The 24,014-nt window shown below is 42.1% G+C and overlaps 1 protein-coding gene across 2 annotated transcripts in view; it reads right to left on the reverse strand.

Moving 5' to 3' along the window:
• Positions 1 to 24,014, reverse strand: part of FGFRL1 (fibroblast growth factor receptor like 1) — a 479,061-nt gene that overhangs the window by 64,580 nt on the left and 390,467 nt on the right. The window contains exons 1-2 of one of the 2 annotated variants that reach the window (XM_029592749.1): positions 7,784 to 8,015; positions 3,959 to 4,039 (exon numbers count right to left, since the gene is read on the reverse strand). In XM_029592749.1, the coding sequence (XP_029448609.1) occupies positions 3,959 to 4,039; positions 7,784 to 7,832 (130 nt within the window). In that variant the 5' untranslated portion in view covers positions 7,833 to 8,015. Of the gene's footprint in view, positions 1 to 3,958; positions 4,040 to 7,783; positions 8,016 to 24,014 lie in introns of those variants that run through there. The other variant, XM_029592748.1, reaches the window with a different exon arrangement.

Raw genomic sequence — 24,014 nt, forward strand, 5'->3', positions numbered from 1 at the left:
CAAGCATCAAATGTGGAACAGAAACCTACATGTGCAAATCTGGGAAACACAAGTGCAGATGCAGAGGCACAGCATAATGGTCAGTCAGTTACTTTAAAATGCAGATTTCTTTAAACATGGCATCATGACTGAGTTTTTAATGATTGCATTCAAATAGTTCACAATGCAAATTGCTGAGTTGAACAAATATCCACATTCAAATATTTGCCAAACAACATTCAAGTTAAAAAAAAATAAAATTGTATCTGTAGGGTTCAATCACTCCCTGGCGGTTCTGGCTTCTAGGGGGTACAGTAAATTGCAGCTGAATATCAATCAAGTCTTCCCAAATATCTACTGTCACAACAGGAAATATTCAACTGGTTTTGGGTGTGTTTTCATGACAGGAGCAAGGTCCAGTTGGCGCCATTGTGAAAAACAGCATCAACCAGACAGGGCGCTAGGGGGCACCCCAGTCCCAACGAGGGACCTTCAGCTGAGAAGGGAATGCCTAGGGGTATGAGGGGGTCCCTGAGCACCCAATGATTTAGTTCACATCTTTGGTGGGGGGGGGGGGGGGAGGAGCTACACCATACCCCAATGACTTTAGGTGATTATTGGCGTGGGGGGTATCCCTGACCCCCCATTGACTTTAATGATCAACTTTAGAGGAGGTGTGGGGGGGGGGGGGGTCGTCACCATGCATAATTTTTAAACTTTTTTTTTTTTTTTAAATGGAGGAGTTGAGGCCGCCTTGAGGTGCAGCTCCAGATTGAGCCGGAGGTCAGCCCTTACCAAAACTTATTTTTCAGCTACGGCTTTTGGGGTTTTTAGGTTGTGGCCCCTTAAGGAGATGGCGGTCCCTTGATGTTGGGGCTTCTATTGCACCTAAAGGGCTGCTCGCCATGTTCTTTTATCCTGCGATGTTTGGCTGCGAGATTAAAAAAATGCCCCATAGAGCCGCGATCTTTTGTCAGAGGAGCGGCCCCACTATTGCGGTGATTCCCTTCCCCCCCCCCCGCGATAGTGGGACCCCACCAGTGAAAAAAAAAAAGTGCACTTAGTGACTCTAGACCTAAGTTAGCCCAATTATTAACTCTTCCTATTTACACCCCCCGGAATGCCTCTTTTTTTATACAGCTAGATTCTAGCCAGATAAGTTATTATCTGGATAAAATCTAGCTGGATAAGAGGCTGAATATACTAGAATTTGCCATTTAGCCGGATAATTTTAAATTAAACCTCTTCAACTGCTACAAAATACAGAAGCTAGACTGCTTGTGGGGGCAGAAGTATCATCACATAACACCCATTATTATTCTCTTAACTGGTTGTTGACAGAAATGAGATCCAAGTTTAAGGTTTTATATTTGAGTTTTATTTGCTTTTGAAGAGGCCTCCCAGGCTGTTTAGTGGAGCACTTAAGCAGTCACGAACTTAGCCGGTTGCTAAGATCTTTGCAGCAAGGTTTGAGGATGTTACCATCTCTGAAAGAGCTAAGGATGACATTTACACGACAGCTGGCATTTAGTTATTATGGGCCAGTTTTCTGGAATGTACTCTCCAGGGATTTCCATGGTGAGTTGCAGTATTTGAGTTTTAGAAAGAAGGTTAAAATCATGGTTATTCAAGGAAATATAAGAGGAGGCCAATGGAGAAGAACTAATTTAAGGTACTGCGTTTAGAGAGTGGGTAGCAGAACAGCACAGAATTAGAAATTGAATGTTGATGTGACTTGGGCAGTGAGATTACCAAAGGGGTAAAGCTACAGATTTTTTTTCTGGATTTTTTAAATAAAATATTTATTTTTATTGAAAGGCAAATTTTCAAAATATAGCATGCTTAAAAATGAGCATATTTGAGCCTGTACTCGTGTTCTCTCTATTTTATAAAAGTAATAAATACGCGCATATTTCTATTTTTGCGAGCACATACATGCATGTGTAAAAAAATAAGAGACAGTGTAGGGGTGTTCCAGGGCGAGGCCAACACTTCCATGCATAAAGCTGCTAATTTAAAAGGCACTTACACACCTACATTTTCCAGTTAACTTGCATAGTTTATTATACCTGCTACTTATTTGGCGTAAGTGACATTAAACGTATTTGTTGTGTAGTACGGACTGGGTGGGGGGTCTGGGGAGAGTTCACGCTGAAGAACCAGGAAGCTGTCGATGACCTGGAGAAGGACTGGGTAAACTGGTCACTAATTGGTAAAACTGGTATTTAAAACTGATCGACTTAATCAGGATTTACATAAGTAAGCCCTACTTTATTTTCATATGTAAAATATATGCGCGTATAGTTTTAAAATAGGCAGGAAAAATACGCGCATTCAATGCATTGATATACGTGGCTTCAATGCATTACATGTATTCGCCATAAGCCTAGATACGCGTGCGCATGTTGTGAGGTAGAGGTGCATGTATTTTATAAAAACAGGTATATATCATACACGAGGGTTATAAAATACTGTGGTATACTATGTGCAGCCATATTCGCATGCCTATGCCACCATGCGCCGCTGTTTGAAAGTTATCCTCTAATAGGTTTATGATTGTAAGCTGTTGCTATTGGAGAGTTTTGATTAAGAAAAGGATATGGCATTTCTAGAAATAAATGTTCAGCTGCTGTGTTGTCAAAGGGTGGCAGGGAGCTTGCAGAAGTGGGGGATGTAGGAAGGCGAGATCGCGTCTGTTATGGCACGACTGTCGGAGACGCGGGACAGCGAACTCCAACAGCAATGTCGGTAGAGTTCTCTACCAACGCTGCCGTTAGAGCCACAGAAGACATCACCCGGGAGCACGGTACAGACACTGCTAACCCTCCCCCTCCCTCGCATGGCACTGGGGGGGTTTGGGGAAGGTTCCGGTTAGAGTGGGGGCAGCAATGGAGTTGGAAAGTGGGTTAGGGGGAGAAGTGGCCCAGAAGCATTCTTTACAATTTCTTGCTGGTAGGGGGGGGAAGTGGGGCATTGAGTCACTAAAGCCCTTGTGTTTAATTCTTATAGAGGGAGGGCCTGATGGTCAAGCTTTGTTTTGGCTTAACTGGCTACCTCTCGCTAAAAATAAAAAGAAGAGAGTAGTTCCGATAGAACAGCACAGAGGTAAGACAACACACATCAGATTGGAAAGAAACCCATAAGAAGGAAATTACTAAATGCATACAAGGTAACATTCCTTGGGCGCTTGTTTACCGATGTCCGAGCATTCTGTGCTGAGGGACTCGGGAAGCAATACTGCCCATACGCTCATGCACAGGGTGACTATTCCCGGGAGACAAGGCATTAAGTGCTGCTCTCAGTGGGGTTTAATCTACCAGACTGGTACTAGGACCAGACTTATGAACTGGGGGGTGAAATATGACATTCGATAAGATTTGTCTTTCATCAGAGAAGTACACCGTCAATCTACTTGTAACTACAGCTTCTTTCGTCACAGCTCTAATACCTGCAGAGAGGTCAACTCAAAGAAGAACGTACACATTTTCCAGGCGTTACCAGTCACTGTGGTGCCACCTTTTTCCCCAACACCCTGACTCTCCCCAAGTGTGAAACCTGAATAATGGTTAGGGCTTCTGGTTTTAGGTGTTTATAAATTGTAAATGTAGGCAGGGATTTTTTTTTTTCAGCTAATTAGGGGTTCTTTGAGGGAACCAAAAATCAGTGTTTTCAATGAAAAAGTATTATTGTTGGGTACCTTTTTCAGCTGAATCAAATACATACATTTTGTCTCATTCGTGTCGAAAAGGCACAAAAACAAAGCAGAAGATCCAGGGTGGGCAAAGGAGGACTAAGATTTTTAGGGAACGTACTGTTTTCTTATTGCTTATCTAATATACACTTTTTTTTTGCATGGGGGGGTGTTTTAGTGGGGTTTATTGGTTAAAACCTAAAATCAGAAGCCCTAATTATGGTTCACCAGACTCTGGACGTGGCAGTTAATGCTGAACTTCTTAAGAAACAAAATGGCAGTTCTTACCCCACTGCTTCCCAGATAAATCCTCATATTCTCCATTGGTGGTTTCAGGCATTTGCCTATCCTTTCCCAAGCTTGAGTCATCTGTAGAGAAAGGGGGGAAAAAAAAACCACAATCCTATTTACTACCTTTTTGCATGCTTGTGCAGTGAGAGAGCGTGGGAGGCAGGCTGGGCCGGCTTTCTGGGTAGCACTCAGCGAAACATTTTCAGTAAGACTCCTAACTGGGCACTGTGTGTGGGTATTTTTGAGTCTGCACTAACCAACGTGATATGTAAACAAAAAATACAGTACCTGCATAGTTTGTGTTTGAAGATCAGGACATTTTGTGAATGAAAACAAGTGCCTACTTTAAGTCATTTCCAAAAAAGGCATAAAACAAGCATGTATTTTTTTTTTCAGGACAATTCTGAAAGCCATTTACGTTGGAAAATAGTGATTTATGCACACAGGCTGGCTGTCTGAGAACTGCCCTCCCTCAATTCAATGTGGAACAAGCAGCATGCATTTAGCCGCATTTAGGGGGAAGGCATTCGCGGTGCATGCTTTGGTTGGGATTGTACAATAACATGTGTGAGACTGAATCTTATGCTCATTTTTATTTTCTGGCAAAAATCTACCCACATGAAACGCAGGTGAGAATGTCTGCAACCACAGCAGGTTTTGATGGGAAAGCTGGTGTGCATGTCCTTTTAAAGACTGGTACAACCTCTCACGGAATTAAAGCGCCCGCAGATTCTGTCCCAGAGCTGCAATGCACACATGTAGGTTTTCATTGAAACCTTTTCAACCATAGCTGTAAAGCATACCCCTCTCTCCTGGCACAGCTCTTTGTCAATGTGGCTAACAGTTTGCATTTTGTGAAAAACGCATACGCGTACTTTAGGGCAACTGAAAATCCACTTATGCAGGCTCCGCCAAGCCCCCTACATAACTGCTTTTTTTTTTTTTCTTTTTTTTAACCTGCATAGATCCCAAGATAGGGTTAATTTTCAAAAGGATTTATATAGGTAAACGTAGCATATACCATAGCAACTTTCAAAAGCTCAGTTTCAAGGCACGTACATAAATCCTTTTTTTAAAATTACCCCCTAAGTCTTGAACATTTACCCTTCCCAGGGTAATGCTGAATTCCATATCCTAATATTTGCTCGATTTAGTGGTTTCAAAGTTTTCTCTCTCTTTATGAGAGCTTTCTGTCAAAATGCTGAAATGCTGAGGTGAGTACTTTTCCTTTCCAGACAAAACACTCTTGTGTTTGCATTAACCAGCAACCTGTCCTGAGAGAAGATCTATTCTTACCACTGAGAAAAATTATTATTGACCATAACAATAGCTAATTAAATGCTGGGACTTTGCTGCTTAGTCAGGCAGAAGGCAGTACTCGGGCAGCAATTTAAGAATAAAGTTTTTCTAAAAGACCTGAAAAGGTAAAAAGTTCATTGGGTTTGTGCACATTTAAAGAGGCAAGCAATTTTTCCCGACAGTAAATCATGTTTACTTAATATGCTGTTTCAAAAACCTATTGGACTGACCAGTTCTTTGCAGTAGTCTGCAAAAATGAAAATAATTCTGCTTGTATGTACCAGTGACACTAGGAAAATGTAGCAGACACAGGAACATTATTACATTCACAGCAGAATCACTGTTGGGTAGGAAAACTGCATCTGTTAAATCCATCAGCTTTACATATGAATACTGTTCTGTTTCGGTAGGTTCTTCCAAACCAGCAGAAATGAATCACACTTCACATACTATGCATGGTCTCATATTTCCTACTGTGTGATTGGAGTTGGCAGGATTTTTCTGGGGTGCAGAAGCCGGTTACCCATGAAGGAAATGAAACCTTTCCATGTGCAAAGGGACAAGTGGGTTGTAATGGTGATGGAAATCTTTTTTCTTTTTTAGAAGTTCAAACCCAGCTACGTTAGCTTTTTTAAACCCAGCTACGTTAGCTTCCTTTATCACATCCTCCAGCAATGAATTCCAGAGCTTAATTTTGTGCTGAGTGGAAAAGAATTTTCTCTGATTTGTTTTAAACATGCCATTTACTAATTCATGGAGTGTCCCCCAGTTTTTGTATTATTTGAAAGAGTAAATAACCAATTCAAATGTACCTGTTCTATTGCACTCATAATTGCATAGACCTCTATCATATCCCTCCTCAGCCATCTCTTCGCCAAGACTGAATAGCGCTAATCTCTTTAGTCTTTCTTTAAAGGAAATGGAATGGCTCCCCTATATCATTTTGGTTGCCCTTCCCTGTACTTTTTCCAGGATAGCTATATCTTTTTTTGAGATGTGGGGACCAGAATTGCATATAGGAATCTAGGTACAGTCTTCACCATGGAGTGATACAGCAGGTATCATTTACACACTACCTGATCATATTCATCAGTCCAGTGTAAACTCTTGAAACTGTCCAATTTTCTCTCATAAATAATCAAAGATGCTGTATTTACAGCCTGGCTAAGTACTCCATAACCTGAACATAACAACATGCATTTCTATGAAACTATGGCAAACCTTGTTTATTATGAATGCTGCTTTATTGACAAGATTGTTACAACAACCTGCCTATTGTTTTGCATGCATGTATTACAACAAAGGACAACATTTATGTTGAAAGATTACTATTAAAGCAGTGGGATGCCAAGTGGTGCAAAGGGAGATGTACTGGGTTTTGTAAACTCTTTCATTTTCTAATAAACACAAATTGGAATAATTCTGACTGGGCCTAGTTGATATTTTTTTCATATTAACTAAGACAACCCATCTGATTCTATTACTACTTGCTCTGCAAGGATATATGTACTGCACTGTAGTGACTTCTGTCTCAAACAGTACTATCACTCTGAAATGCTCTACAGATCTTCCCAATAATTAAAATAATGCAACACAGATAAACAGCTACACCAGCAGTAATGAAACTTTGACATATACACTGTCATTAAACCCTGGGCACGCTAAAACAGAAAAGGCAGAAAATAATCAAACTTAAAAAGGCTGTTACCTACTGTTAACTTTTGGAAAGGAGTTTTAGCTGAAACAAAGCATTCTGTCAAATGCATTTCTATCCTAATCCTTCTTGCATGTTGTGCAAAGAGCGGAACACCCACCCTTGTCTTTTGCCTCACATTGCAGTATGGCAACCCATGTGTACCACCATCCACACACCAACTGACTGGCATGCTGAATACCACTTGACTTGCTGCCAAGCCTTTGATGTGAGCTGAATTGCTCAGAATCCTTTTGATCCTTTGAAGATGCAACTTTGCTTGTTATCCAGCCAAATCCCAAACCTGCACAGTTACTGGCAAGGCACAGGCAGCCTCCAAGAAAATGTAAGGCCGGGGGGGAAGGGGGAACGGGGACAGGACGGACACGACTTGCAAAGCGTATCCTGCCCCATTCCACAAACATTTCCACTAGTGGCACAGGAATATGGTTTCCATAATTCACTCAATCCAAGAAGCTCTAAATCGCTATGTGGTTGCCATTAAAATTCATTCTATTTTTTTTATGCCACATTTTCTAAACTGGACAACAAATTCCCTTTCAAAATAAGCCACTCAGTAACTGGAAAAAAGGTGCAAGTAAAACAAAACAAAATTTCCATAACTTACTATGCCCATAACCACCACCCCAGCTCCCATTTTCAAGTATATGGAAACTTTAGTTTGATTAGGAAGAATCAAACTCTTTTTCTAAGATGGATATAATTCATGGGCGGCCCCCCCCCTCCCCCAGCACGGATGAGCGGGCGCAGTGAATAACTGGACGCCTGTTGCATCCATGTGGGCGGCTGCCGACGCACCGCGGCCTTACCTCCGCTGGGGTGGAGGGCAGAAGGGATCCTTTCCTCGCCCCTCCACATGGTGATCACGATGGCGCCAGCATTGTGCTGCCGGGTCTGCGTGGTTCCCTCCTTCGCATTGGCCCAGCGTCGGGAGCGGCAACTTCATCAAGGCGTGCCCCAACGCGGGCCACCTGATTGGCCTGGGGGAGCGGGCGATGCTGTCGACGGGGGGACGACGGACGACAGGCAATTTAAAACCTGCTGGCTCTCCTCAGTGCAGCCTCTTCCTCCTCTGCCCCGAATGCAGCTGCTTCCCCGTCCAACCGTCCCCTCATGTTAATTAGAATTAACTGTTAGATAGCTGCTTTATGATTAATTGTTATTTTGTCGAGGCTGCAGCAACCGAGTCTGGGAAAGCATCTGTAAATACAGAAGGCATTAAAAGGAAGCTGGGAGGCACTGGTATGTATAAAAGAGGCCTAGGGGCCACCACTTGTGCCACGGATCATCAATGTCAGGCCCCGGGTTTGGAGCCTTGACTGATCGAGGGCTGGATACGTGGGGAGGGGCTCCGGCAGGGTTTGCTTTGTGGTGGCCGCACCGTGATCCCATCCTGTGTTTGGCAGTCACAGCGCCTGTCCGGGGGCTTGCAGGGAGTGAGACCCCGCGGTTCCGCTTGGGTGGAAAATCAGCGTTATCGGCACCTACCCATTTGCAATGTGTAGACATATTGACCGGATTCGGCACCTAGATTAGGCTCCCCTGTTAGAGATTCTAATAAACGGCTGCGGCCATTTCATGCAAATTATGTGTCACATTTATTTCTTTGTGTGTAATCAGTGGAGTCCAGCTAGGCTGGGTGAGGGTGGGATAGAATCATAGGTGTCCGGGCTGCCCGGTTAATTCCTGTATGGCTTATCCCAAAATGTGGTTTGTGATCATTTTCAGAATCTACAGGGACAGTCACTGAAGCAGAAGGGCAAATAATTATGAACTCGCACCCCAGACACATCATGAAACATTGCACAAACTTCACAAACTCTGTTGACATTTCCAGGACAGAAACTCAAATGTTGACCTTTCATTCTTGTAAGCATCCAAACAGAGCTAGTTTTGGGTCAAGTTCATGAAACATGCGATTTTCAGTTGACTGATGAACTGGCTGTAAAGTAGATGATTTAGGGTCGCTAACTGGCTCCAGATCTTCAGGACAGTTTGATCCAGTCCTTGTTTTACTCCCCTCCATGCAAATACTTGTAGTTTTGCTTTTCTTAGGGAATGCAATAGGGAAATCAGAATTAAGTCCCAGCATGCAATGGGGTAATACCAGGACTGGATCTACCTGTCCTGAAAAGCTGGAGCCAGTTGGCAACTCTAAGATGACTTGAATGGGACTTAGCAAGTCCATCCCTTGGTCAGACAGATATTATTCTTGCCATTCTCCAACAATTAGGCTGTCCTTCAGGAAGACACACTCAGAGGAGCTTATGATGTTTACTAGCTAAAAGACATCTGACCAAAAGCACCTGAAATGAATACTGCAAGACTATACAAGGAAGAATTTCCCATTCATGGTTTGGAAATATGAAGAAGGTAAAATAATCTCTTCTTTGGAACCTTTTCAGCTTCAGAAATGCAATCAAAAGGAAGTATATCAGTACAAATCTTGAACACTAATTCTAAACTATTAATGAGAAATGTTATGTGAACATCGATATGTCAAACCACAAGCTTTATTTTATCTGATTTTCTGCATTTTCCTGGAAAAAAAACGGGATTATTTTAGACAAGAAAATTGCATGCTACTTATTGGGAATGCTGAGAAACCCTCGGTAAAGTGCGACTGGAGCCACGCCCAGTACATAAATGGAAAAACTAGCCAGAATGTTTCTCTGATATACAAAAGTTACTTCAGCATATTAAAATGCAAAGGTTGGTCCCTGCTTCCCCTTGACGGGGCCAGATTTGGAGTCTTTGATGTCAAAGGCCTTGAAAGCCCCATTTCACAGATGATCCAGCTTTGCATAAATAAACACCACGACCTCTGAACTGGAGCCTGAGACCTGAGCACACTTCAAAGCAAGAGAAGGGGGGGGGGGAGGGGAGAATGGAGCGATCGGCATACATCATTAAGGCAGCTCCTGCTCAGCGCTTGGGCAGAACAAGAGGGCGTAAATAAAGAAAAGGGGGAAAGAAGTGAAATGAGGGGGAAAGTGATGTAATCCAGTCAGGCTTGAACAATTATAATGAGGCCTTCTCTGCTCAACGAAGGCTCAAGCTTCCAGAGCCAGTATTTCATTTTTCTACAGCGAAAGCCTACTCTGTGAACCAAATACACACACACACACTCCACCATACACTGACCTGTAATGTGATTCCAGAAAGCTTATACAGTGTGCTTTCTTTTACCCCCACGCCCCTGGCAGTCAGCCCCTGGGTGCCACGCAAAAAAAAAAAAAATCACTTTTAATCGAGGAAGACTTGCATTGGTGGAAAATGTATTTCAGAAATGTAAGACACAAGCCTATCAGAATCAGGGATGTATTAAACGATTACATGGCAAGCAAAACCTCACGTTAATTCATTTAACCATTCAACATTTTCTAGTGCTGCAGTGGGGGAGCTGAGGACAGGTTTAAGTCAACGTGTGGATGACTTACTGGTTCCTCTTATCCCAGCGAGCTGTGCGGCTTCCCCACGTTTGAGGCAGGCTTGACTGCTTTTGGCTAGACTGGGACGCAGGTGGGCACTTCGGAACCCCTCCCCTTCCCACCCCTGAGCTGCAGGCAGCGCGTATATTCATCATTTAAACAGTTTACATTTCAGTAGTTTAAATGCTTAACTTTTTTTTTTAATGACATTTACATATTTAGGACTGAATTTTAAAAGCATAAGCCCATATACGCAAGTACGTGGGCCGAGCGCGAGTGCTGCATACTTAAAAGCTGGAAGGTATGCACGTATATACATGTGCGAGTGTAACAGAAAAATGGGCGGTTTGGGACGGGGCATGGGTATTCCAAGACTGTTTGGGACGGGGCACGGGCATTCCAGGACAGGGCCAACTGCTACATGCATAACTCTGTATTTTAAAACTGGAGGCTGCAGTGCAAAGCGGCTTTACTGCTGTCAATGTGGAGGAGTAAATCTGCAGATCTTGCAATTATGGGCTTAAACGACATGGTGATGGGGTTCGGGTCAACTGCGGGGGTATGCAGTATGAAGAACCAGAGGGGTATGGGTGACCTTGAGAATGGCTGGGCAAATTGGTGGACTAATTTGAAAAAACTGGAAATGTCCCTCACATGAGCAGGTTTTAAAATCTGCTTACCTATGCACATTAAAGCCAGCAAAGATACGTGAAATAGCTTTGCTCGAGTAACTGCTTAAAATTAGGAGCATGATTTAAAATTCAAGCGTATCTGCAATCGCAGGCCGATAAGAGTGCGTATGGGCACACTTGCACTCATTTTAAAATTAGCCTGTAAATCAGAATCTAGGCAGTCAAAGTATATATTGTGGCTGGTAATACAGCACTGTGGCTAAATGCAAAAGCTGCAAACCTCTGGCAGATTCTCCTTCACCACCTAACACTGTGCTATCTTAACCTTACTGCACTCAGCTTTAGATGTTAAGATTTTCGAGATAAAGGCACTATAGCCATGGAAACTGATCAGGACCATGCATGGTTCACCGGATGACAACAGATAAATAATATTTTTATTATCACTACTACATGCATGTGCGCTGCTATCACTTGAATATTACTTCAGGATGGTACTGCCAATTCTTGTTTTTATGCTTCTGCGACTAAGACTGGAATAGAAAGTTCCTGTTTCTTAAAGACCTGGTCTAGTCATTGTAGCAGAATTATGCACCAGTACACTTTTTTTGGTTTCATTAGAACAGAGTGAAAAGAGGCAGGACTTACTCACTACATCGTGCCAGATCGTTCAGCATGACCCTTTAATTAGCTGTATTCAAATGAAAAATTAATGAAAAGAAAACCAACAAAGCAGTTAAATAGAGATACCTTTATTAGATTAACAAATGTTTTAAAATGGAGGTTTTTGGGACCTACTAAATTCCCTCTCTCAGGCAATGTCTTAGCAGTTCTGAAAATCTGCATTTTTTTTTTTTAAACATTTGTTAACTTCATAAAAAAGCAACATTTTTATCTTACTGCTTTGCTGGTTTTCTTTTGACTAATGTTTCATTTGATGGCTTTCAACATGGTAGCTACTTTGTGTTTTCAGTATTCAAGCACACATAGAAAGAGGATCAATCTGTAAGGAAGAATAATTAATGTTACGGGGCTGATGTCTAAACCATGGCAAATTTGGAAGGTGTTTAGATCACCTTCAAATCATTTTTCTACACATAATAAATAGGCTAATTTCACACTATGTATTAGCATAGTGATACAGAAGCAGATGAGACAAAATTATGAATTCTCAATGCAATATCATCATTATTATTACGCTCCGGAAAGACCATTAATCTTCAATGAAGGTGTCAGCGAGCCAGACAGTGCAAATGCAATTAGTCACTGCTGGCCTTCTCTATCATTCACCCATTTACATAATTTTGATCCAGCAAGATAGATGTCTGTCTGAATTTGGGCATCGTAGCCACAGATAATTTTTTTTCTAATCGCTATCATATTTAGGTCCCCTGAAGCAGTCCTAGGGCGAAACATTGGCTGATGTCGGGATATTTTTGGGCTTCAAACAAGCTAGGTAGAGAGTGCACTGTACAAATCAACTCCTCTTGTACCTTTCCTCAATTCAAATAACAGAAAATCTTCAATGATGCCTACTTCGCTGTTTGTGCATCTGTGCATGTAAAACCACTCCCCCAAACCCTACCCCACCCCCAAACCCCACGCTGAGTTAAAAGTACCCCCCTCTTCCCCTCTTACAGCGGTATAAATAGAGTGACTGATTTCTATTCAGTCTCTCTCTTGGTTTGCAAACTTTCCACCACAGAAGGTGGTTAGGTACAGCTTCAGAAAAACAAAATATTAATACGTTTCATAAATAAAATATATTATTTGGTGCTATTTGTTCAGTATACACAATTTTTGCTACCATCACATTTTAAGTGATGACTTCTGTGGGCTCATTTGTCAAACAGTTTACAATATTCTTGCAAAGCTCTCTAGAGGTACATATGTTTTCTGTTTGTAAGAGAAACAGTTCCTGAAGTAGGACACAGTGGAGATGGCTTGGTAATTATGATTGCCAACTGGCTCCGGATTTTCAGGACAGTTTGATTCAATTCCAGATTTACCAAAATTGCATGTTGGGACCTGTAGCTCTCACTTCCCTATTGAAGTCCCTTAGAAAAGCAAGAGTACAAGTTTTTTTGTTTTTTTTTTTTTAATTTAAAAAGATTTCCATTCCACATACATCCAAACCTTGGCAGCAGATTACATTGAAACATACAAATTAGTAAAATAAATTAATCAAACAAATAAATATGCATACATAAAAAAAACAATAGCTTGTCACGAATAAAAAGATGGTAGTTTCTGCTCTTAAGTGCCTTCAAAGCTATTCTAAATAAGTGTGTTTTTAAAGCTTTTTTGAAGGTCTTGCTGCATATCATCAAGCTTAGTTGCTCTGGCAGTAGGTTCCAAATTGCCAGTGCTACTATCGAGAAAGCTCTCTCCCTGGTAATACTATAATTGATGGTATGCCAATAAGATTCTTATTTTCAGATCTCAGGGCTTGATTAGGTTTGTAAATTCAAAGTATAGTATTAAGCCATGAAATGGAGTCATTCTGTAAGTTTTTAGGAATCACTGTCGCTATCTTTATACTGGATTCTGAATTGGATCTGGAGCCAGTGTAGGTATAATATGTTCTTGTATTTTTGCTCCTGTGAGCAATCGAGCTGCAGAATTCTGAATTGTCTGAAGTAATCTTAGTACATTATTGGGCAGACCAATTAGTATTGCACTAAGTAGTCTACACCAGAAAGAATTAGAGTTTGGAATACTGTATGAAAATCTTGTGGTTTAAAAGAGGTTCCTGCTTATTGTGGGCTGGTTCAATTTGAAAAAAAATATGTTTTGTTATGTTTCCATAACACTGTAGTGCTTATTTGTTTTTCTTTTTATTTCATTTTACTTTATGTAAATGATATAATTTAATCAAGAACTAATTGAAAAGAAAAGAGGATACTGCAGACAGAGGGGTAAAACCAGAACTGGATCAGCGTGTACTGAAAATCTGGAGCAAGTTGGCAACCCTAACTTCAGATACACTAAAATCTGCTCATAATAGTGAAAACAGAAAAAAAGCAAAACTATTACACAAATTAATGGAAAAAATGTTTTATATTTTTTCCCTTAGGCCAGTTGTATTCACTCACAGCCCTCGAGGATCACCAACAGGTCAGATTTTTCAGGATATCCCTAATGAATATACATCAGGCAGATTTGCATGTATGCTGACTCTTGTGTGCAAATCTATTAGGGATATCCTGAAAAAAACAACCTGCCGTAAATAGATGGCTTTTAAGATGACAACTAAAAGTGTGGGGTTGGAACATTGGTCATTTTTGTCTGGCAGAAGCTTGGATCAGTAATTTGTTTGTTTTTGAATATATGGATGTGAGGGAAGATTATTAAAAAAAGCTAAACCCAAGCAATGAGGTCATGAAGAGTTAAATGATCATCCAGGAAGTACTTTCCACTAGTCAGAAATGTGATATCTAGAACGAATTATATTTCTTTATTATACTCAATTAATATAATATTGTTTTTATTTGTTACTATTTCAGGAAAGGTTTGCACTGCATTTTGGACAAGTGAGCATAAAATGAAAAGCAAAGAGGTGGATGAGTGGGTGGTGAGTTTTATTTATTTGTAATTATAATTTATTTCATTTGTTGTTTTGCAATTTTTTTTGTTTAATTTTTTTTTAAATAATCGTGGTAATCCACTTTCTTTGTTGTAAAATACAGAATAGAAATTTGTAAATTAGATCAAACTAACCAGCTTTAATGAAACTATGTGAGTACTGGGCACATCTAGGGGGCCCTATAGAAATGGTAACAAGGAACTCATTTTAGTCTTGCAGCCCTAATGGCTGATTCTGTTAATAATGGCAAAACACAAAGTACAGGAATAAGTATAAGGAGATTAAAGGAGAAAAAAAAATAAGAACCATCTGTATAATGTTGGTGAGAAACTGAAGCACTGTTTGCTCATGGACTAAGAGCAAACTACAGTAACAGTAGAAGAATGTCTGCGGATATCTATCAAAACCTGCATAGAGGAAGAACAGACCTTTCTGAGCCTGATTTGGGCATCATTCATGCAAGTTTTTGCAGCTGGTCATAAAGGGGGTAATTGTCAAAGCCATTTACATGCCTGAAAACAGATTTTATACATATCAATGGCTGTTCTAAAATTGATCTGGGCTCAGTGCACTTAAAAAAAAAATGAGCATAACTTGCTTCTGTGCATATTTTTATGTCCTTGAGGAAAGGTATTCTGGGAGATGCAGTTGGGGGCGGAGCCAGTACTTGCACACATTTGGCCGGATTTTCAAAGCTTTACGCGTGTAGGGGGGGGGGGGTTTACATGCGCCGGGTCTATTTTAAAAAGGCCCGGTGATGCGCGTAAAGCCCCGGGGCTTTACTAAAGGGGCGGTCCGGAGTGGAGCGGGGGTGGGGCCATTGCCACTGTGTCGAAGGATCGCGTGCTGGCAGGCTGCCGGCGCACACAAAAGGTAAGACAAAAGTTGGGAGGAAGGTAAGTTCCTTCACAGGCCGCTCTGATTTCAGAGCGGCCTGGGAGGGAACGGGGGAAGGTAGTGCGGCTTGGCGCACGCAAGGTGCACAATTGTGCACCCCCTTGCGCGTGCCGACCCCCGATTTTATAACATGTGCACGCCTGCGTGCGCATGTTATAAAATCGGGTGCACATGTGTGCACGCCAGGTAGCACGCGCACTCCTTTTAAAATCTACTCTCTTTTTTTTTTAAGTATTAGTGTAAGTACACACATTTTCAAAGGAGTTACACATGTAAAATTAGCATATGCATGCATAAGTAGTTTGTACTCATGTACATGCTATTTTATAAACATCAAAAGTACGTGCATATTTTCAATTTTACCACATTTACCTACGCTAAAAAGGGGTGGTCAAGGGGCATTCCTGGGCAGGGCCAAATGGTACACGTTAAAATTTTATAAGACATTTCCGTGAATACATTGGGTCACTTTTTTGCATAATTTTTCACCTAATTATCTAGTGCAATTGATATCGGACTCATCTGTTGTCTGCTATTTGTTGGATGGGAGGTCGGGGTGAACTGAGGGAAGTTCAGGGTGAAGAACTAGGGGAGTCTTGACTTGGAGAAGGAATGGGTGAACTGGTGGAGGTATCGACAAACTGCTGATTTGAATCACACGCACATGTTTTAAAATATACCTTCTTCCGATTCTAAATCAGGGTTTTACTCAAGCAAGTTCTATTTTTTTGCATATAAAAAATACATAGAATCATGACAGCAGAAAAAGACTGCATGGCCTATTTAATCTGCCCATCCACCCAACTAATTTACCTTTACAGTTTTCATCACTCCCTCACAGATCCCCCTTGTATTTATCCCATGCTTTCTTGAATTCAGATAGTTTTTGTCTCCACCACCTCGACTAGGAGATATTTCTATGTTCCACTACCATCTCTTTAAAGAAATATTTCCTAAGATTACTCTTCAGTCTACCCCCTTTCACCTTCATCCCGTCACCCCTTCTTCTAGAGCCTCTTTTTTATTGAAAGAGACTCACCTCCTGTGCATGGATACCTTGGAGATATTAAATGTCTCTATCATATCTCCCGTGTCTCACCTTTTCTCTAGGGTATACATGTTTAGATCTTTAAACCTATCCCCATATGCTTTAGAACGAAGATCACTGACCATTTTAGTAGCCTCCCTCTGGACCGACTCCAACCGGTTTATATCCATTTGAAGGCGTGTTCTCCAGAATTGTACTCAATATTCCAAGTGAGCTCTCGCCAGGGACCTAAACAGGGGCAATAGCTGTCTGCTAACCATTCTTCTTCCTAAGCAGTTAAGCATTTTTCTCACTTTTGCCATTGCTATATCCACCTGTTTGGCCACCTTAAGATCATTAGATACAATCAACCCAAAACCCGCTTTTCTTTTGTGTTTGGAAGAATTTCACCTACAATACTGCACTTCTTCCTTGGGTTTTTGCACCTTAAGGGGCGGATTTTCATACTCCGCGAATAGGCCTACTTTTGTTTGCGCTCCAGGCGCAAACAAAAGTACGCTGGATTTTAGTAGATACGCGCAGAGCCGCGCGTATCTGCTAAAAACCTGGATCGGCGCGCGCAAGGCTATCGATTTTGTATAGCCGGCGCGCGCCGAGCCGCGCAGCCTACCCCCGTTCCCTCCAAGGCCGCTCCGATTTCGGAGCGGCCTTGGAGGGAATCCTCTAACGCCCTCCCCTCATCTTCCCCTCCCTTCCTCTACCTAACCCACCCACCCGCCCGGCCCTGTCTACACCCCCCCCCTTACCTTTCTCCGGGGATTTACGCCTCCCGGAGGGAGAAGTAAATCCCCGCGCGTGAGCGGGCCTCCTGCGCGCCGGGCCGCGACCTGGGGGCGGGTACGGAGGGCGCGGCCACGCCCCCGGACCGCCCCGGGCCGTAGCCACGCCCCGTACCCGCCCCCAAAACGCCGCGACGACCGGGCCCGCCCCTGACACGCCCCCCTCGGAGAACCCCGGGACTTACACGAGTCCCGGGGCTCTGCGCGCGCCGGTAGGCCTATATAAAATAGGCTCACCGGCGCGCAGGGCCCTGCTCGCCTAAATCCGCCCGGTTTTGGGCGGATTTAGGCGAGCAGGGCTCTGAAAATCCGCCCCTGTATGTATAACTCCGTATTTTCTAGCATTAAATCTTATCTGCCAGGCCCTTAGACTATTCTTCAAGCTTTGCTAGATCCCATCTCATGTTTTCCACACCTTTCCGACTGTCTACCTGTTGCAGACTTTGGTATCATCCACAAAATGATAGAATTTGGAAAAGGGTTTTCGCAATGTTGCTCACGAAAATGTTGAAAAGAACCGGTCCAAGTACTGATCCCTGAGACACACCACTAATAATGCCCCCTTCTCATAATAAACTCATTTACCACTACCCTTTGTAACCTCCCACTCAGCCAGTTTCTAACCCAATTAGTCACTCTAGGTCCCATACCAAAGGCACTCAATTTATTTATAAATCGCTTATGTAGAATCGTTATCAAAGGCCTTTACTGAAATCCAAGTGCACTACATCTAGCACTCTCCCTTAATCGAACTCTCTGGTAACCCAATCAAAGAAATTGATCAGATCTGTCTGACAAGATCTATCTCTGTTAAAACCATGCTGCCTCAGATCTTGCAATCCAGAAACTGCACTATCCTCTCTTAATAGCAAATCGATTAATTTGCTCACCACAGAGGTCAAACTAACCGGCCTGTAGTTTCCAGCCTCCTCACACTTTTACAAATAGGAACCATATTCACCCATCTCCAGTTCTTTGGAACTACTCCTGACTCTAAACAAGTATTAAAAATGTCAGCCAGCAGAGCTGCCAAAACGTCTGTATGTTCCATTAGTACCTGTGGATGTATCCCTTCTGGCCCTATCATCTTATCTACTTTACATTTAGTAGTTCCTCACAAACACACCTTTATGAAAATTGATTAAGGTTTACTTTGCTTCCAATCTTATTTGTGGGCTGCACAGAGTTCTTTGAACGTTATCCTCATAGGTTAGGTCTTCCAAAGAGGAGGTTTAACTTTATGCAACTGAATGTGTATGTGTGTGTACTCGGCCAATTACCCAAGTATTTTTTCAAAGTGAACCTATGCACGTGTAAGTTTCCTTTGAAAATTCTCAGTAAAGTCTGCATGTACATACTGCTATGCAAGCTGTTTGAAAATTTCCCTCAAAATATATTCAAATTTGTGTGCACATAAAATCTATTCTTACCATTTACCTGAAGAAAGAAAATATGGGTGACGATCTCTTATTAGATATGATGTGTCACCATAGCAGCTAGAAAATTAAAGACACTTACCCAAAAGATCTTACAATCAAATTTTAAACATATTACTGAAGAGGCAAATAAAAAGAAGTTATAAATGACCTTCTCTTGGCCACAAATTGTATGGCAAAAGGTGAGATAAACACTGAGGTACAAAGGAACGATAACTTTCAAACAGCTATGCTTGGCGGCATATATGTGCATATCTGACCATGTGTAGATCAACAATAGTATTTTATAACCTGTGCATATCATAAAATGCATGTATTTTAATATGCGCATATGTATGCTTACACACAAATACATGCATGCATTTCCTACCTATTTTAAAAATATATGCACACTTTTTTTGTGTGAAAGTAGGATTTACTTATGTAAAACCCAATTCATGCAAGTTAGCATATTTTAAAACATGCACATAATTGAAATGAACCTGTTTACCTATTCCTCCACCAGCTTATCCAGTCCTCTTCCAGATCAGCAAGAACCTCTTGGTCCTTCAGCCTGAACTTCCCAGACCTCCCTCCCAATAATACACAACAAACAAGTCTATCATCAATTATACCAGATAATTAGCAGATGTAAAACGATGCAAATAAACTGCCAAATGTATGCATGTGTCTCTTAAAATAGCAGTTTACATGCGTAACTGTTGGTCCCATTCTGGAACACCCTCAGACCCCCCTTTTTATGAGCTTGTATACTGTATGTGCACGAAACAAAATATGCATACTTTTGACTTTTATAAAATACAGTAACAATTATGTAAGTACAGGCTTATGTGCATATATGCTAATTTGTACATACATAACTCTTTGAAAAGTCACCCAAAATAGTGAAATTATTATTCTTAGACAGAATATTTATTTATTTAAGGTTTTTATATACCGGCATTCATGATATAATCACATCATAAAGAATAAAGACATTTGCCTGTTATGTTCTACCTTTTTCCAAGTGTCCTAGACACCAACAGCACCTTTTGGTCTTAATGTATTCCTCTACCTAACATCATTATTAGCATTTTTATACCCCTCTCTGAAAGATGCCTCAGTTAGATTTGATGGTAGACTCTTCCAGAGTCTTAGTACCCTAGATTATAAACAGCCGCCGCCCATCCTTCATTTGGGAAAACCTTTTTGGAGCAAAATGGAATATATGTTATCAAAAGCCTGCATACACATTTGAAATGTGAGTACATATTACAGGAAAGTAATATTTTCCTCAGGACTACTGGATATCATAGCCCCCAAAACTTAGGAGGTACAAAAGTTCCATGGCGCAGGACAAAGAAAGGACTGAAACATTCCCCTTGCTCTTCCGGGTTGATTTTCAGACTGTGCTGACATGGACATGTCGCAATTATATGGTAAATTAGCAGTTATGCAAAAGGCATAACTACAGACGCATGTGCCCACTAATTCACTAGAAAAGAATTGAAAAAGTTAGGACTAGCTTTGAAAGGGGTGTGTACCCCATTTGTGACAAGGAAACAGAGTCTAACTTGCATGTTTGTAGGTAGTAATAGTGCCAAATATTTTTTGCTCAATATAAAGATGTGAGATCTTGGGGCACTGGTGCACCACTAGTTTAGGCATGCAGTGACCCCCCCCTGCTAAATCACCTGTGTCACTTCTGAGCCACTTGTAGTATTTTGATGACTCCTAACCATATACTGGCCAATCCTAGTCTTAATAGTTTGTGAAATTTCACAAATCAGAGCCCAAGGTGGAAAATGTATTTCTGTACCACTGACAGGCATTTTAAAATGCACTGCAGGTCAGGAAAAGCAGAAATGTCTTCCTTACCTCTCACATTCCAGGCAGCCTCTCATCCTATTTCCTATAGACTAAATTGGCTAAGCCGGAAGCCTTACGGGTTCTTGGGACTCTGTGCTGGCCATTCAGTCTCCTTGGGGGCAATATCTTTCCAAATTATGGTGTGCAGTTTTACACCCGCCAGTTATGCACACCACAATTAAAAACATTAATAAAAGGGAAACATTTGATTAGATGCAAAGAAAAATGTCCAGCATTCATTTGGTGAGGTCTACGTCTTAACTGCCGAATGAAATACTGTGTCATGTCAAAACGTTTTGAGAAAGTCCACGTGTTTTTATTAATAATATTAAATTTCCTGCTCCGGGGGTATCTTTCTGTTTTATGAAGAATAGCTTCTTGTCCCTTCTCTAGGAAGGCTGCACCACCAAGTCTTTTATTACTATTTACTGCTGAAGAGTTAAAAGTGACGAGACATCCATTTCCAAAAACAGCAATTTATGAGCCATAATTCCATACCAATAGATTAACGTGCGACTTGATACCTGTTTTCTTAGAGATTTAGGAGTCTGAATGACTGAATGTATAAGCAATGCATGCTAGAAACAATTCAGTTTTAGAAACCGCAGAAGGCCGATTCTGTAGTCCTTTTAAGATGCCCTTGATTAGATTACTATTTTTTGTAAATAATTCTGCTATATTTAAAATGAAATGTAATATGAAAATGGATAAAAGCAACATTTGAGGGAAGGGGGCCTAATTTATTACATGCATTAGAACTAGACAGGCAATAAGCTCTTCTTTAAACAAGGCGTTAGTTCAGCCTTTATGCCTGTACTGTCTGGTATCTTTAATCCTAAACTTTATAACTCAATCTTCAGTAGCAACAAATGATATATACACACACACACAAACACATACACCCACTAGGGGATGTGCCCATGCTCGCTTCACTCACCAACCCTGTCAGTGGGCCCTCTGCTCTAGATTCCATGTTTTTGCTAAAAATGCAAGCTGGGTAGGGCAAGTGACTTTAATGAAAGGAAAAGCATGGAGACAACTATAGAATTGTCCATTCCACTCCTCCCTTGAGTGTGCATGGCTGTTAAGGGAACCCCCAAAAAATAGAAGCTGATAATTTGCATGCAGTGTCAGAAAGCGAGTTTTATGAATCAATCAGCTGAATGTGTACATTATTGGTGTCTTGTACTTGCTCTGTTGTGGAGGAGGAATGGGGTATGGGGGGGGAGCATTCAGTAGGGAGGGGTGTAGATCAAAAGGCTTGCAGAGGGTGCGTGAAAGTGGAGATGTGGTGTAGGTGTTGTTGGATTGGTGTGGGGGTGTGTGGTGCGTGAACACTTTCTCCCCTTGTACTCTCCACATTCTGCCTGTATTCCTCTCCTCCCCACCTATCTGGGAATGGTGTGTATGTATTGTGGTTTTGAGTGGTAGAACTGTGGTATTGGGAGGTGAGAGAAGTGTGGGTGTGGATGTTGGGGGGGGGGGGGGGGGGGACTCACCATTTTCCATCCACCCACCCTCTCCTCCCCAGTGTGAGTGTATGTGGGTGCATGAGCACCTTCTCCCTCTCCCCACTGCACTCCCCAGTTCCCCACTCCTTCCCTATGTGTGTGTGTGTGTGTGGGGGGGGGGGGGGGTAAAGGTGAGAGTGATGGTGTGTGTGGTGGTGGATGGACCCATTCCCATTTTCCAGATTCCCCTTCCCCCCTGATTGAGGGGGGAAGGGTGAGGTATGAATGTTTGTTATGGAGCTAATGTGAGTGGTATTAGGTATGAATTGGGTGCGTACGCACTCTCCCCTCACAACTTTGCCCATCCCCCACCAGAACGTAGGGTGTATGTATGTATGTGTTATGGGGTTAGTGTGAGTGACTGGTATGTGTGTGTGTCAGGGAGTGGCTGGGCATGTGGGGTGTTTGTGGGTGAAAGTTGGGGGTTATTGGTGGTGGGGGGTCTGTGTGGGGGGAGTTGGGTGTGTGTAGGGTAGGGGTACGTATGCATGAGGGTGTTTGTATGCATGTATGGGGTGGGTTTGTGTATAGGGTAAGGTGGGGTGAGGTATGCATGTGTGTGTGGGGTGGTATGCACACGTGTGTGGGTGGGATGGAGTATGTGCATGTGTGTGGGTGGGGGTGTGAGTGTGGTGGGATTTGTAGGGTGCGAGTGTATGTGTGTGTGTGAGTTGCATACCTGTGTGTGTGTAGTTGTTGGTGGGGTGAGTAGGGGTTGTGTGTGTGTGGGGGACAGTGGAGGTGGGGGAGGGGATGTTCACTCTCCTCCCCAGTCCCCACTGCCCCTTCACCTTCTTCATTCTTTGCTGCTCCCCTCTTCTAGCCCCTTCCTCTCTCACTCTCCCACTCCTCCAGCCCTTCCCTTTCCCGCTCAATCTCCTACTGCTCCCATCCCTTCCCTTTTCAAACTCCTCCCCTTCTTTACTCTCCCTACTCTAGCCCTCCCCTTTCTTAGTCCCCTTGCCCCTGGGCTCCAACACATCAGCAGTTGCTGGGGTCTGGGAACACCCAGCAGCGTTTCTCTTTCTGTGCTTCTGCCAGTGAATTGGTTTTCGTTTGGGGATGCAGGGGAAGCCCCCTCCACCAGCTGTTCTGGAGCCTGCGCATCACTGCAGCTACACTCGCTGGCCCCACGCTCCTCCCTCACTACCTGCAGCACCCCCGCTCCGAGCAATGTCATTGCAAGGTGCATGTGCAGACGTGATTCAATCCTTATCTGGAGCCCCAATACTATCTCTCTCTCTCTATATATATATATATGAATATGAAATTAGGTAATTAGTAACAGTGTATGATTATTCCTTTTTAAAATTTATAGTCCACATTAAATTCATACTAGCTGTACTAGGCCGATTACATAAAACATTTTTATGAACAAACAAGTATAACAAATATCTGTTACATATCCATCAATATCTGTAAACTGACTGAACTGGTGTGCATTGTTTTAGGGATCCAAGTATCGAGAGGGGTCTTACTAGCAGCTCTGACACTTGTGTCTGTGGAAGTCTTGTGTTATCTGCTGGAGTTCCCATGGCTCTTGAAGAGATCTGGCAGGCTGCAGTTATTGGATGCCCAGGTGTGAATGGATGTAGTGCAAGGAAGCAAAATGTACAAGAAGAAGAATTTATAAACCAAAACGAGATGGTTTTATTTATTTCCAATCAGGTAAACAAGTGTGTATTAATTTATTTCCAAGCCATCTAATTGACCAGAACCTTGGTAATTAATCCCTGAAAAGGTGTTTGCAATGCACATGCCATCTGTTTATTTTACATTTTTAAAAAGAGAGAGAATTTGAAATTCTAAAACAGAAAAAATTAATCTTGTAAAACAGTACTAGATGGCTTCTCAAACATGTTTTGGGGACCC

This window comes from Rhinatrema bivittatum, chromosome 1 (genome assembly GCF_901001135.1).
Source record: "Rhinatrema bivittatum chromosome 1, aRhiBiv1.1, whole genome shotgun sequence".
In the NCBI taxonomy this organism is placed as follows: Eukaryota; Metazoa; Chordata; class Amphibia; order Gymnophiona; family Rhinatrematidae; genus Rhinatrema; species Rhinatrema bivittatum.